The following is a 14,851-nucleotide window of genomic DNA, read 5'->3' as shown; positions in this document are numbered from 1 at the left end:
GAAATATTAGCTCTGAGATTTTCTTTTTAGTCTGTCAGTTGTCGTCAGTTGTCGTCTGTAGTTTGTCAGTGTCATAGGCAAGGTCGATCAGGTGGTTTGTTAGTGCCGCCAGGGTAGTTTCACTTCTTGGTGCCAGGCCATGAGCATTGATTTAGAGACGTCAGCCAGCCAACAACATGTACGACGACGGACAGTGTTCACGGAGTTCCGGGAGGCGTGTGTACTGATATATATATATATATATATATATATATATATATATATATATATATATATATATATATATATATATATATATATATTTATATATATATATATATTGTAACGAAGACAGGACCGGCACAGATCATAGTCTCAGCGAAGTCGAGCGCACAGCAGGGAACTCAAAAGATGGCTGTCCGAACCACACACACACTTCGTCTTTGTCCACCGGCACACGCACACTTCGTCTTCATCGTCGGCGCGCTCCCATGAGCACGCGCCATTACCCCCTCCATCAAGGCAGCGGCCCGACGCCGGAAACGAACACGGACAGCAAAGGTAATGTTCGGTATAGACGGCGGACGGCAGAGAATACAGAGAGCTGTTAAGCTGGTAAAGCGGCGGGTTGCAGCCTGTCATGGTAGGGCTTCATGCGCACCACGTGGACAGTCTCGGTTGGATGGCGCCGACGTGGTGAGGAGGTCGTGTCCCGCGGAAAAACTTCGTATGTGACATCACTTATACGACGAACCACCTCGTACGGACCGAAGTAGCGTCGGAGGAGCTTTTCGGAGAGTCCGCGGCGGCGCACAGGTGTCCATACCCATACAGAGTCGCCGGGCTCGTACCGAACGCATCGGTGTCGGAGGTTGTAGCGACCAGCGTCGAGTTGTTGTTGATGTCGAATCCGGCACCTTGCGAGTTGGCGGGCTTCTTCAGCCCGCTGGACGAATGTGTCAACGTCAGCGTAGGGGCCGATGTCTCCGTCGTTGTGAGCAGCGGGTAGCATAGCATCCAGCATGGTAGTGACACACCGTCCGTAGACCAGCTGGAAAGGTGTAAGACGGGTAGTCTCCTGTTCTGCCGTATTGTAGGCGAAGGTTGCATAAGAAGAACTTCGTCCCACGTACGATACTCAACGTCGACATACATAGCAAGCATATCTGCAAGCGTCCGTTTGAGGCGTTCAGCCAAGCCGTTTGTTTGGGGATGATAGGCTGTTGTCTTCCGGTGACTGGTGTGGGTGAGTTCGAAGAGAGATTGCATTAATGCCGCCGTAAAGACGGTTCCACGGTCCGTGATGACGGCTGATGGCGCACCGTGACGCAAGACGATTGATGTCATAAAACACTGAGCCACTTCTGCAGCACTAGCGTGGGGGAGCGCCTTTGTCTCGGCGTACCGCGTTAAGTAGTCCGTCACCACAACAATCCATTTGTTCCCAGAGGAAGACAATAGGAATGGGCCCAGCAAGTCCATGCCCACTTGTTGGAAAGGTGTTGTAGGCGGTGGGATGGGCTGGAGAAGCCCTGCGGGTTTAACTGGTGGTGTCTTTCGTCGCTGGCAGTCACGGCAGGTCCTCACATATTGCTGGACTGATGAGAGCAACTTTGGCCAGTAATACTTCGCACGAATGCGGGCATACGTCCGCGTAACACCCAAATGGACAGCCGATGGTTCGTCGTGGCAGGCGTGCAAGATTTCTGGACGGAGTTCGGATGGCACAACCAGAAGAAAGGTTTCCGTGTTGTGGGCGAAGTTCCTCTTGTAAAGGACGCCATCTCGGAGACTGTAGGAACCCAAACCTCGAACGAAAAGCCGCGGAACAGCGACGTTAAGGCCCTCCAGATGCTCGATCAGCGGACGCAACTCTGAGTCAGCCCGTTGACGCCGGGCTATATCGGACGACGTGACGAGAGCAAAAAACGGGAAGTCGTCCTCCGTTTCGGCCGGAGCAATGTCGGCAGGTGCACGTGACAAGCAATCGGCGTCAATGTGCTTACGGCCGGACGTGTACACTATCGTGATGTCGTATTCCTGGAGGCGAAGGCTCCATCTCGCAAGCCGTCCCGAAGGGTCTTTGAGATTGGCTAGCCAGCATAACGAATGATGGTCACTGACAGCTCGAAACGGGCGACCATAGAGATATGGTCGGAACTTGCTAATCGCCCACACTACCGCAAGGCATTCCTTCTCTGTGGTAGAGCAGTTTGCCTCTGCTTTCGAGAGGGAGCGGCTGGCGTACGCTATGACTTTCTCTTTGCCATCCTGCCACTGAACGAGAATAGCGCCGAGACCAACATTGCTGGCGTCAGTATGAATTTCAGTGGCAGCTCGTTCATCAAAATAGGCGAGTATAGGGACAGTTTGTAGGCGGCTGCGTAGCTCGTTGAAGGCAGATTCCTGATCATCATGCCACACAAAAGATACATTGTCTCTAGTAAGCATTGTAAGGGGCTCCGCAATTGTGGAAAAGTTTTCAACGAAACGTCTGTAATAGGCACAGAGGCCCAGAAACCTACGAACGGACTTTTTGTCGGTTGGGCGCGGGAACTGTGCCACAGCGGCAGTCTTCTCCGGGTCAGGACGGACTCCGTCAGCGCTTATCACTTGACCAAGAAAACTGAGCTCTTCGAAACCAAAGTGACACTTTTGTGGCTTTATCGTCAACTGTGCTGAACGGAGCGGCTGTAACACCATTCGCAGCCGGTTGAGGTGTTCCTCGAAGCTAGGAGCAAAAATGACAACATCATCAAGGTACACTAGGCATGTCTGCCATTTCAGCCCAGAAAGAACGGTGTCCATCATGCGTTGGAAGGTTGCTGGCGCAGTCCAAAGGGTAGCACTTTGAATTCATAAAGGCTGTCAGGTGTCACGAACGCTGTCTTCTCTCTGTCCCTTTCGTCCACTTCGATCTGCCAGTAGCCATTCTTAAGGTCGAGTGAAGAAAAATATTTAGCGTCACGCAGTCGATCCAAGGCGTCGTCGATACGTGGAAGGGGGTAAACGTCACGTTTCGTGACACGATTCAACTTCCGATAATCGACGCAGAATCGCAAGGTGTTATCTTTTTTCTTCACCAATACCACAGGCGAAGCCCAGGGGCTCGTGGACGGCTGGACTACGTCGTCTGCAAGCATTTCTTGCACTTGGGATTGTATAGCCTCCCGTTCCACCGGCGGCACTCTGTGCGGGTGTTGGGATATGGGGCTAGTCTCCTCGTTGACGATGATGCGGTGTTTGGCAACCGGGGTGCGCCCTACCTTTGATGTCGTGGCGAAGCACTCTGCGAAATCGTGAAGGAGCTCTAACAAGCGCTGCTTCTGACCCACCGACAAGCCGGGATTAATGTCCACGGTAGACAGAACGGTTGCTGCATCGCGTCCGTCCGGCGACGGTAGCTCCAGAGCACATATTTCTGCGGGCTCAACGAAGTCGGTAAAGTATGCGACGGCCGTTCCTTTCGCAATAGGCTGGAACTCTGTTCCGAAGTTGGTGATCAAGAGTGTCGCAGAGCGATCCCGTAAGCGAACAAGCCCTCTTGCAGCGCAGATTCCTTTCTCGAGTAGAAGGCTGACGTTTCTCTCTGCCATAACGTCTCGATCACCGGGCGAGTCACTTCGCACGGGGACCATCATGCTGCACCGCGGCGGCACCGTCACGTCATCAGCAGCAATACGCAGGGCGGGTATCCTGGAGTCGTCTGGGTCGGGCATTTCAATTGCTTGCGTCGGCGAAAACGTCACGCGCGGCTCTTGTAAATTGATAACGGCGCCGTTAGCTTGTAAAAAGTCCAGGCCGAGAATGACATCGCGCGAACAGTGAGGTAGGACAACAAAGTCACAAACGTAAATAAATCCGTCGATTGTAACTCTCCCCGTACACCGGCTAACAGGGGTAATTAGGTGCCCACCAGCTGTGCGAATCTGAGGCCCAGTCCACGCGGTTAACACTTTCCTCAGTTCTTTTGCTAGCTCGTTGCTCATAACCGAATAGTCCGCTCCCGTATCAACCAATGCCGTAACCGCTAAATCGTCGATATCGACCGGTAAGTTCGAAGCTGCACATCCTTTGTGATCGTCACGTGTCCTCGTTTGATAGCCGTCGTCTGGTCGGGAACGCGATGGAGGATGTTCGGCTGTTCGCTCGTCAGCGGCCTTACCTCCGCAGGCCGCTGGGTCTAGTTTCCCCGGCGAGGACTCGGTGAGCGGCTGAAACGGCTTGTCGAAGGACGGGGACTCGGCGAACGATAGCGGGTAGAGGTTGGTGGGCGGTAGTCAGGGCGAGGGAAATCAGTGTGAGTGTGATCCCGGCGCGTTGACAGGTGCTCCTCAATTTCGCGGGACCGTTCGCCATTGGGCGGACAGGGGACTCGCGGATGAAATCCGCGAATTCCAGCTCGACGATAAGGGCACCACCGCAAGATATGGCTAGCCTCACCGCAGTGGTAGCAAAGGGGCCGCCGGTCAGGTGCCCGCCACACGTCCGTCTTCCGCAGCCTGGCTTCGGGCAACACAGGAACAGGCGGGGGCCGCGGCTGGAAAGCAGATGCAGATGGGCTGGTGCTCCAAGGGGCGAGGTCGCAGTTCTGTCGGAGTACCGACGCGTACGTCTGGCGCGGGGGCGTCGGTGTAAGGGCAGCAGGGGCAACAGGTTCAGGAACCACCTGCTGCACTTCCTCTCGGATAATTTGTGCTAACGATGGACACTGCGGCTGCGACTGGGCAGAGAGGCGCATTTTGTGCAGCTCTTCTTTGACGATAGATCGAACCAGCTCCCGAAGGGTGTCAGCGGAGTCGCTGGAGGCTGGCGCAAAGTCGGCAGTTGATACGGTGTTCACGGCGCGATTGTAATAGCGGGCGCGTTGTTGCAGGGTCTTTTCGACGGTAGTGGCCTCCGATAGAAACTCCGAAGTGGTGTTAGGTGGGTTTCGCACAAGCCCAGCAAACAGTTCTTCTTTTATCCCGCGCATCAGGTGGCGCACTTTCTTGTCCTCGGCCATGTTTGGATCCGCCCTTCTGAACAGTCGTGTCATGTCCTCATAATACATTGCGACGCTCTCATTGGGTCGCTGGTTCCTTGACTGCAGCGCCGACTCAGCTCGTTCCCGACGGTCGGTGTTGACGTAGGTCGCTAGCAACTGGCTACGGAACCGTTCCCAAGAAGGAAACGTTGTCTCGTGGTTCTCGTACCACGTCCGCGCCGTGTCGTCAAGAGCGAAGTAAACATTGTGCAGCTTCCGCTCCGCATCCCAGCCGTTGTACCTGGCAACGCACTCGAACTGGTCAAGCCAGTAATCCGCGTCCTCAAACACTTCGCCATGGAAGGTCGGCGGCGTTCGCGGCTGGAGGACCAGAAAATGAGCAGCTGAGTTCCCGTTGTCAGCCATAGCTGCCGCGTCTCCGTTGCTAGCCATAGGTGCCGCGTCAGTCCTGCGCGTCGCAGCTGGAGCCCTGGTCCTAGGGGATAACGGACCGTACTCTGGTGACTGACCTTGGATTCGTACTGCGATGAATCGGAGTCTAACCCGTGTTCATAGAGAGCCTTCGGGGCACGTAGATGTTGGAAAATACTCGGGACCTCCACCAAAAATGTAACAAAGACAGGACCGGCACAGATCACAGTCTCAGCGAAGTCCAGCGCACAGCAGGGAACTCACAAGATGGCTATCCGAACCACACACACACTTCGTCTTTGTCCACCGACACACGCACACTTCGTCTTCATCGTCGGCGCGCTCCCATGAGCCCGCACCAATATATATATATATATATATATATATATATATATATATATATATATATATATATATATATATATATATATATATATATATATATATATATATATATATATATATATATATATGCTAACCACCAGGTGGGCAGCTGTGCAGCCTGCCACAAAACTGGCTTAGACAGATGGACGGGCTAACGGATGGACAGGCGAGCGGGCGGGCTGGCGGGCCGGCAGGCAGGCAGACAGGCAGACAGAGCTGCCTTGGTGCCAATATAGAATTTGTTTCCTAAAGTGACACTTCGTGCGCGAGCTGGAAACGGATTCAGATGGCGAGAGCGACGGCGACGACGGTGACGTGCTGGGTAGTGCATGGTAACTACTGATGAAACCTTGTTTGTTTTAAGATGATGTAGCGCCTGTCCGCCTGGCACTGAATTACAGGCTATCAGGTATAAATGCGGCGAATTTCAGTTGGTTGTTAATCATCACTATGGTGACGCACTCAGGCAGAGCTGCCCTCAAGACCAGCTTGTTCGTTTCTAAATTTTTGTGGTAATTCTACCCAGAAACCGATGAAGTAATATAGTTTCAGGTTAAGAATTACAAGGAAAAATTATGATTACTTTAAAAATTTGCAGATTTTTGTAGGTGTTTCGGAAATAAATTCCGTGGTTAAAGGGCTAGTCCGAGCAAGACTTCGTCGTAGGCCAACGAAAAGCCACAGCTACAACGCAGAACGAGTCCTCCTGACGCGACATTGGACGCTTCGTCTCCGGCACAGAGAGGACGTCGCACAGGGCGTGCAGTTCCTTCGCCATGCCAGACGCGGAAATGTCGGATCAGCCGCAGTAAGCAGCCCAGATTCGGAGGGCTCGTGAGCGCGGGAAGAAGTTTTAGAAGAAGAAAAATGCAGCCGTACGTGAGGCGGAACACGAAGGCGCAAGCCTTCTCGGTGAAACCGAACCTCGTCGCCAGATGGACGCCGCGTATGTTCGGGAGTATCACAAGCGTAAGAGAGTAGCATCCGGCTAGCTGCCCCCTTGGCCATGGCGGGAGCCTCGATGGAGCCGCCGCGTGCTAAATGCGTGCTAACGGAAGATGAGCAGGCTAGCAATGTCGAACAACAGCGGGAATGTCGCTTTGGTTATAGCTTTTCGATGAATTGTTCGCGTTAAGCTGCCTACGTAGGTTTTAACTTTCTACGAGCTCTGGCCTTGCCATCTGGGAATATTCCTCTGTATCTAAATGCTCACCCACATCACCACGTGGAAAAAATTTATTTGACATAAACTCATTTAGACAAAGGTTCTTAAATGCAAGAGTTGCTGGCTAATGGAAATACCACTCATCAGATGGAGCCCTGATATTGTGATAGAGAACTTAGCCCTCAGCATTGCTACTTGGGTGGTGTTATTTCGCTAGCGCTTTACTTATATTCTTCAGTGCGCCCTCTTGGCTGCCTTTTCCCATTTATATTCTTTTCGCACAACGATATACTAGCGACAGAGGTACACGCTTGTCATGTGGCATTCTTTTTTTCTTCGGCTTAATGTGCACAAATAAAGTTTAGTACCTACAGCCTTTGCTTTGATTTCCGTAGCGCTGTACAGCGTGACCGACGGTTCTCGCCCGCCACCTTGCCTTTGAACAGTCCCAAGTCGTCGACCAGCACAGCGCCAGACGTAATTGCGAGTGCTATCTAGGAATGCGAAGCTCTGCCTTTACATGCGCGATTACATAGGCGAAAAGCGTTGAATTTTGTTGTCTTAGTTCCACATGTGACTGCACGATACAAAGGAAAAGCAGAGGCACGATGGAGTCGTTGATGTTCGAAAGACGTCTCAGTGTGGCCGTGCTTCAAAGCTTCTCCTTGGCGAACGCCGGATTCTCGTGTCCCTTGTCGAGCCAGTGGCGCTCGATGCGCGGCACCTGCACCATTGCCTCGGGAGACGGCGCCCGCCTGGCGGCCAACCTCTGCGCCACCAGGGCCTCGAGGCGCACGAAGGGCTGCTCCAGGAAGAGCGACAGCACCGTTGCCGCCACCAGGGCCAGCACGAAGTGATGAATCAGCACGTACGACTGCGCGACAAAGGAATAGCAGCGTTGTTTACACTCGTCTAGCGGCTCTCGTGAAAACGCAGCACGGCTGTAAGCGCAGATAGAGGATAGACAGCAGTTTTAAGCGAGCGTCCAACAGCAGCGTTGCCTCGCGATTTCTTCCAGACGACGCCCCCTGACTACTGCGTGAATCCGGCGCTGGAGTCCAGACCAAAAAACAAATCATCCGCAAAACTCACTTTGTGCTATTTGTCATTAAATCTGTTCTTTTCGGCTTTGAATTACTCCCGATTTAACCCCGGCAGTGCAATCACCAAGCTTATTAAAGATACATAAAGTTAAGCGAAGTGTGTGCTAGCGCACCATTTTCGCATTTAGTTTCACGAAGTAAATTGAGGGTTAATTGTTTTCGAATAGCACTCCTCTGGAGTCTGCCGTTCCAGGCGCTCTCGCCATACTCTCTTTCGCCCAACGCGGCGTTGGAGCAGTGGGAGCTGACGGTGGCCAGCGGCACCCTGATAGACCAGGAGGCGCTAGTCACCATCACTAAAGCGTTGGCGGAAGCTACTGGAGTCCTGGACTGAGGACCCCACCAACAAACAGCTCCGGTCTCCTTTTTTTACAATACCCCTCTCAACGGTAGCAATCTCCTCCTCCTACCCTCCGGTTACGCATTCTTACCCGGTCGCAATATATCCTCCTCCTTCCAGAGTTACCACCCTCTGAAAGGTTTCTGTGGCAACAGACCCGTGGCATGGCAACAGCCTCCTGTTACGTATTACTACGACCAGAATCCAATGCTTTCCCGGCGACTGACCATTTATTAGAGTGTTTGCGCGATGGCTGTTACCCTCTCGCTTTCGATAGAAAAATAAATGTTAGCTCCTTGGAAACAGAAAAATTATTTACTTTTCAAAGGTATGCTTTGTTAATAATTTTTCTTGCTACGGAGGGAGCTAGCAGTAAAAGCCATGCATAAAACAGTATATTTTTTTAAGCTGCCAGCAGCGTTTTGGAAGAAGTACTACCACGATGTAAAGAAACGCGAACAACCCGGCTCCAACACGCCCCGCTGTTGGAATTTATTTTCATCGCGCATTTACCTAGGTGGTACGAAAAAGACGTTAGAGTTGTCCTAGAATGCATCATGGACGAGTGTAGGGTCTTTTTGCTATCATCCAAGTAAAAGCATGGTGAAAAGAAATTGAAAGAGCGGAGCATGTTGGCGCCGGGTTCGCGTTTCTTTCCATCGAGGTAGTACGACACCGAAAAGGAGAATGCTTCTGCAGAGTTTAAATGAAATGTTAATCTCGATAACTGGAGAACACTGTTTGGCTGCAAGCGATAGATAGTTCGAACTGTCGCTTTGCAAAGACCAAAAATTACGCATATTATAGGTTCAGTAACTTCCGGTATATTTGACACAACGCAAGAATACTTAGCACATTTGGGGGTCTCGCATATATCGTTAAGTACGAAAATTTTTTTTGTGCTCCACTGAGCAGTTTTTTATTTTTCTTTCTACAAATTTACTCGTCACCTCGAAAACACGAGCCACAACGATCTTGAACTGCCGACAGCGCCGCCCAGGTTGATTATTATAAGGAAGCGTTTGAAGATTTCTATGTCCTTGAATTAATCTTTCATTTTGTCGCACATAGACATTAAAATCAAGAACGTTAAGTGTTTTCAGGGAGCGCATAACTTCTTCGTCATTTTATTGGAATCGAAGGTCATGTTCATTAAGAACTTGCATATGCTTTACAATAACCTACAGCGCACAAAAAATGGCGTTTTTTTGGTTGCCTTCGCTGCATGTACTGGCCATGTCTAACGCCTTAATGTATGGACCTGAATTCTATTCCCCCAATGGCTCATTAAAACCAAGATCTGAATATCTGGTTTGATTTAATTTCAAGAGGTTTTTCGTTCAAAACAGACACATGCAGGCTATGGGTGACGCCGTATTAGAGGGCTCTGGATAATTTCTGCCCCCTGCGCCTCTAACCTGCACTCACTTCGCAGAGTACACGACCATCTAACATTTTTCCTTCCTTGCAATGCGACCACCGCGGCTGAGATCAAACCCGCGTCTTTCGGGTAGCTGCCAAGCACCATAACACGCTCAGCCACGGCGGTAGCTCGAAAATCTGAATCGAAGTGCGGCTGGGACGAGAATTCGTGTGCCAAGCTCCAGAACGCTGTAACCGGCTTTGAGCCAAAACGGTGTAATCCTCTCTAAGATCAACTACGCTCGGTTATATACCAGATGAAAGTGTTCGATGGGTACCCCACAGAAGTCTTATTCGTGTGATTCTGGTGGTGTGACTGCATCACCGTGGACTTTACGAGTTTTCATGTCTGGCCCCAGTTACAAAATGGGTGGAAACCAAAGCGCAGCAAAATGTACACTGACCGATGGCATATGTCAGCAGGGACTTGCCTGAAATGAGAACAACACTTGTGCGTCTGTCGCAGCTAGGCGCTTAACGGCGAGCGTTATTACGTCGGCAAAGTAAGTTTGATTCGTTCGCTTACCATGGCGTCGTAGGATAGGAAATAAGCATGCTCTCGGACCCCGTTCGAGTAGGCGATGACCAGCGGGCTGGCCATGTAGAGCGAGTAGAGCAGCCTGCTCAGTGGCTGCCAGCCTCTGAGCGACAGCACGTTGTTCAGCCAGCCTGCGTCGAAAGGAACCTCGTTAGGAGTCGTGGAGCACGCAGAGTAAGCATGGGTCCTCTTTTATTATCCACTGCTTCCTGCGGGCTGACCGCAGGTTGCCAGAGCGCAGTGTCACGTGCTCGATTTTCTCGGGCTGCTTCGCGCACTTCCGGTGGCTGCCCAGGACGCGTTCGGCAGCCAGACTTGCCAGGGTGATTTTCTGCTGGCAGCGCTCAGGAAAATAGCAGGCAACGAAGAGTTACTATGGCAGTGGGAATCATGCGCGGCATTTTTATGTGTTCTAAAGAACATCAGTTTTTCATACGAAGTTTTGTTCGATCCCTAGCACGACGCAGGTACTCGTTTCGGCCCGACCACGGTAGATATCGTCTGTGTCGCCTGCAGTGTGACACCTTTTGAGGTAGTTGCCGTCGTTTCTTAATTTGTTTTGCCTGCGTGTGTGTGTGGTTGTGTATCGATCGTCTCGCCACATCGCAAGCACAAATGCCCGGTTCATATATGCGATCACATAGTTTCGATTCACAGAATATTTCGGATGTTCATTCTGTGCGGTCGGCAGAAATTACGATGGTATTAGGGGGCTTTCTCGATATACTTGCTGATAGCTTTTCTCCAGAGTGGCTGCAGATTCCAGCTCAAGTATATTTTCTCAGACACGCGCATGCAGGCATCGTATTTAGCGCGTTCTTGTTTTCAGCGCCGTAGAAAGGCAGATAGATATTCTTTCAAAAATGCTTGATTTATTGAGGCGTGTCCTTTACTAAAATACCTCACGTGCGCATAGCTCGAGGCATCAGTACGGGCATATGTGGCCCCAGAGTTGTGACTGCAACCAAAGCGGGTGCTGATTCGGTCGTCGCCGACTGCCGTAAATCTTGCTGCTCGGGCCTTCTGCCACAACGGCTTAAAATGTCCGAGAGGTACAGTATACTTCCACTACCTTGTATTTGATTCAATAAAGGGTCCTTGCACAGATCATCATGCCTACACAAGCAGTACGGCGGCGACACGCAAGGCCGGATTGTAACTCCTTTCATTCGAGTCCTTGCTCTCTGCGGTGAATCAATAGCATGCTTATGTGATATGGCGCTCAATTTGCACAGTACACGCGCTTCGGCAAGAAAAACGCTCGGCCACCTTTAATGCGTGTTTGGCATCATTATGCGTGCATTCCATGCCGGCAGCAGTATTAACAGCCGGCGGTTTACAGACTACAGTTAAGCGGAATGTACCCTGATTATTTTCCGCTTACAGCCCACGGGAATCAGTTCACGAACATAGAAATGAGAACGACCATAGAATAGTTGGCAAGAATGCAGCGTTGATCGTCTGTGATCATATACTTACTTCGTAGTTAACAAACACGCGATAATACGAGAGTACGGCGTGTAGTTCGAGGAGCAATGCACGCGCAATTGTCCACTGCGATATCGAATGAAAGACGTTAGAGCGGGACTGCCCGTCGCATGCTTTTGGAGATTTATCGAACCTTACGTGGAGACTTCACGACAGCACACAACGCGCCGAAGGCCATACGTTCGTGTCGTCGTCATCGATGTATACATGTGCGAGCGCAATCAGCCGTTCGGTCTGGAGTCTGTAATTTCCCTCAGTAACTTCTCGTCAGCGCTATAGCTCCCAAGAAGCCAATGAGCGCTTGCTGAGCAACGAGACGCACCAGCACACAAAGCACCGGAGGGCATTTGTCTTCCGTGATCGATGGACGGCCTTGCCCTCATAATTGCCGGCGAGCTGGTTCTGCTGACCGCCAGCCCATGTGACGATGATGCGCCTTCCTCTCACGAAGCAGCAGCGGGCTTTCCAAGTGTGGTAAATCAAAGAGGCCCATGGTTATGCTGAGATTCGCGTCATTGAAAGATATCTGCTACTGCCGCATCTTACGGAACAGGTATTTCGAGAGAGCAAGGCTTACTGACGGATAGTGGAGTGCTTTCCCATGCTAGACGTGCCTGCGGCCTCATATAGCCTCGATGTTCAGTTCGACAGAGATGAACACTGTGTCGATGGGGCTATGTAATGCATACCAGCATTTACCTATAAATGGGGGCACTGCAACCTGAACGCCGTTCTGCATTTCAGCCGAAGTCAGAGCTATAAGTGTAAAAAAAAACTCAGCGAAGCAAAGCTGTACCTTCAGGCCGGTTATGAGCAATGGAGCCCTCCTGTGTCCTTCTACAGTAACGAGTGTCAGTATATCTCAGAGAAAGTCACACCTACGCCGACGCAAGGGCGTCAACAAGGCCGACATCTTTGGCCACTTCAACTCCTTGCTGTCGGCTACAGCATGTCTTACCGAGAAGCTATCGCGTTCCCCTGCTGCCTGTAGACGACGTCATGAAGTTCGGCCTGAGCCACAAACGTCTTCTGGCCCGGACAGGGGGCACTCTCGGGAAGGTCCCGCCTAAGGCCACATGGCGCAGGGAGTCCTGGAGGTGTATACATTCCTAAAAGTTGACGTTGGGTGGGGTATAACTAACGCTGAAACTTAATCGCCCCACTTGAGCGGGAATAGTACAGTGGTAGTACTTGGCTCGCTGCTCCTATAGCAGAGTAATGAAGTGCTCGCAGAAGCAGGCGTGACGCACCGCCGTATCCGTGGGCGCAGGCGACCACCACCCAGCAGATGGCGGCTGCCCACAGGACCCTGGAAAAGGCTCCGTACGCGGCGGACGCCTCGGTGCCCGGCAGCTCTAGGCCGCGGTTCCACTTGAACGGCGCATGGATGAGCGCTAGCAGAGTTGCCAAGCAGCAGAGCCAGCCAAGAAATACTGGAACCTGCACAAGTGCGAAATCTGGCATCCTCCATAGCGCCAATGTCCACACTGCTTCGACTGCAACGCCACAACCGCCACCACGCCGGAATTATCGGTCTCCGTAGACCCCTAAATACCTATGAAGATTTTGTTCTAAGGGAGAAACTAACTAGTATAGTCAGTGCCTCACGAGCCTTGAGTTAGCACAAGGACTTAAGTACAGCCTCTATTCTAGCCTCCTACTTAAGCTGTAGGTTGGTAGAATGCGGAAACGCCGTGTTTTTCTTCCCTTAAGCTATAACGGGTAACGGTATGGACTCCCGGATCTGCAAGGCTGGCATGGACGCCTGCACAGCGAGGTAGGTAAGAAGTAGGAAGGGCTAAGGGGAAGGAAATAGCAGGTGCTATACAGCACGCGATGGTGTGCAGAAGCGTATACGGGCGGCGATAGTTGGAGCGAAGCACTGCACAGTAGAGGCGCAGCGCAGAGGGTGACGGATTAGGCGGCTGCAGCGCATCCTGGAGGGTAAGGATTCGCAACTACAACGCAGAGCGGTTAGAGAAGTTGGGGCGTCGCGGCACGACGCGAGCGGCCACTGCACTGGCAGCGCATGCTGCAAAAGGGGACGTTTGGTGTTACGCATGCATCAAAGCGAATAGCTATAGCATTATGCAGCATTTCTTGAGCGCTTGTCAGTTTTTATTGTATTGTTTTCATTCCAACAAAAAGGACAAGGCTTTACGCCCTCGTTTCGCCTCTTGACGTATTTCTCATGGCGTGGGGAGTCGCTTTCAACCTCCTTAGGCTTTCTGGTAGGTGCCACGCTGCGAATTTCCAAACTTAGTGCTTGAGGGAGCGGGGAGCTTCCCTGGCGACTGCAACAACATTTTTGTATTTTCGTATACAGCTGTAAATGCGCTTTCTTTCTCGGCTGGAGACAAAAAATAAACATAGATTGAGTACCGCTTTGGGAGACGCTTGTATCCTGCAAGAAACAGGTTTGCTCGGGGTGTCAGCTGCTAGGCGTCGCACCGTTCAGCATTAATTCGTCATTATAGTATGCTGTAAAAAACCACGATTGTGTGGAGTAACAACATCTTCGCTTACATGCCCGTGCGTTATACCTGCACGCGTTATGCCTTCACGGTGCTCTCAGTTTAAATCCATGTTCTCGCTATTTATTGGGCAATAAGGTATGCCAACAGGCATCGCGGCCGATAGAGGAGCATAGTCTAAATTCTCGCGTGTGCATGTCGCTCTCTAGTGATCGCTGATCTTCTTCGTAACGTTTCAGATGAACGCTTCCTCTCACCTTGTGAATGTTGATCTTTCTCCGGTGGGAGAGAAACTCGCCTGCCAGCATCCCTGTGAGGAACACGCCGACTCTCGTATAAGGCCGGATGTAGACCATCTCCGTGTAGGTGTTGCGCGTTCTGAATAGTATAAAGAAGAAGCGAAAATGTGAGCTTTTTATGTCTATGCACAAAGAATCTAAGGAATAAATTAATCACAACTGGTCACTTATTTTTGGTTAGTGAGCACTTGGTGTGGAAGGATGTATTTGCCGAGTGTGCGGCTGACAGAGATTACGTACCCGGGCTTGTACTCGCGGAAC

The 14,851-nt window shown here is 51.3% G+C and overlaps 1 protein-coding gene across 1 annotated transcript in view; it reads right to left on the bottom strand.

Moving 5' to 3' along the window:
* Positions 1-7,017: 7,017 nt before the first annotated feature.
* Positions 7,018-14,851, bottom strand: part of LOC144103697 (O-acyltransferase like protein-like) — a 72,370-nt gene continuing 64,536 nt past the window's right edge. The window contains exons 12-16 of the mRNA XM_077636357.1: positions 14,831-14,851; positions 14,549-14,669; positions 13,068-13,257; positions 10,318-10,460; positions 7,018-7,800 (exon numbers count right to left, since the gene is read on the bottom strand). The exon at positions 14,831-14,851 is cut by the window's right edge and continues 9 nt beyond it. Of these exons, the coding sequence (XP_077492483.1) occupies positions 7,579-7,800; positions 10,318-10,460; positions 13,068-13,257; positions 14,549-14,669; positions 14,831-14,851 (697 nt within the window). The 3' untranslated portion in view covers positions 7,018-7,578. The remainder of the gene's footprint in view (positions 7,801-10,317; positions 10,461-13,067; positions 13,258-14,548; positions 14,670-14,830) is intronic.

Source organism: Amblyomma americanum, chromosome 1 (genome assembly GCF_052857255.1).
Source record: "Amblyomma americanum isolate KBUSLIRL-KWMA chromosome 1, ASM5285725v1, whole genome shotgun sequence".
NCBI classification, from domain to species: domain Eukaryota; kingdom Metazoa; phylum Arthropoda; class Arachnida; order Ixodida; family Ixodidae; genus Amblyomma; species Amblyomma americanum.
This window is presented reverse-complemented; position numbering and strand designations above follow the sequence as displayed.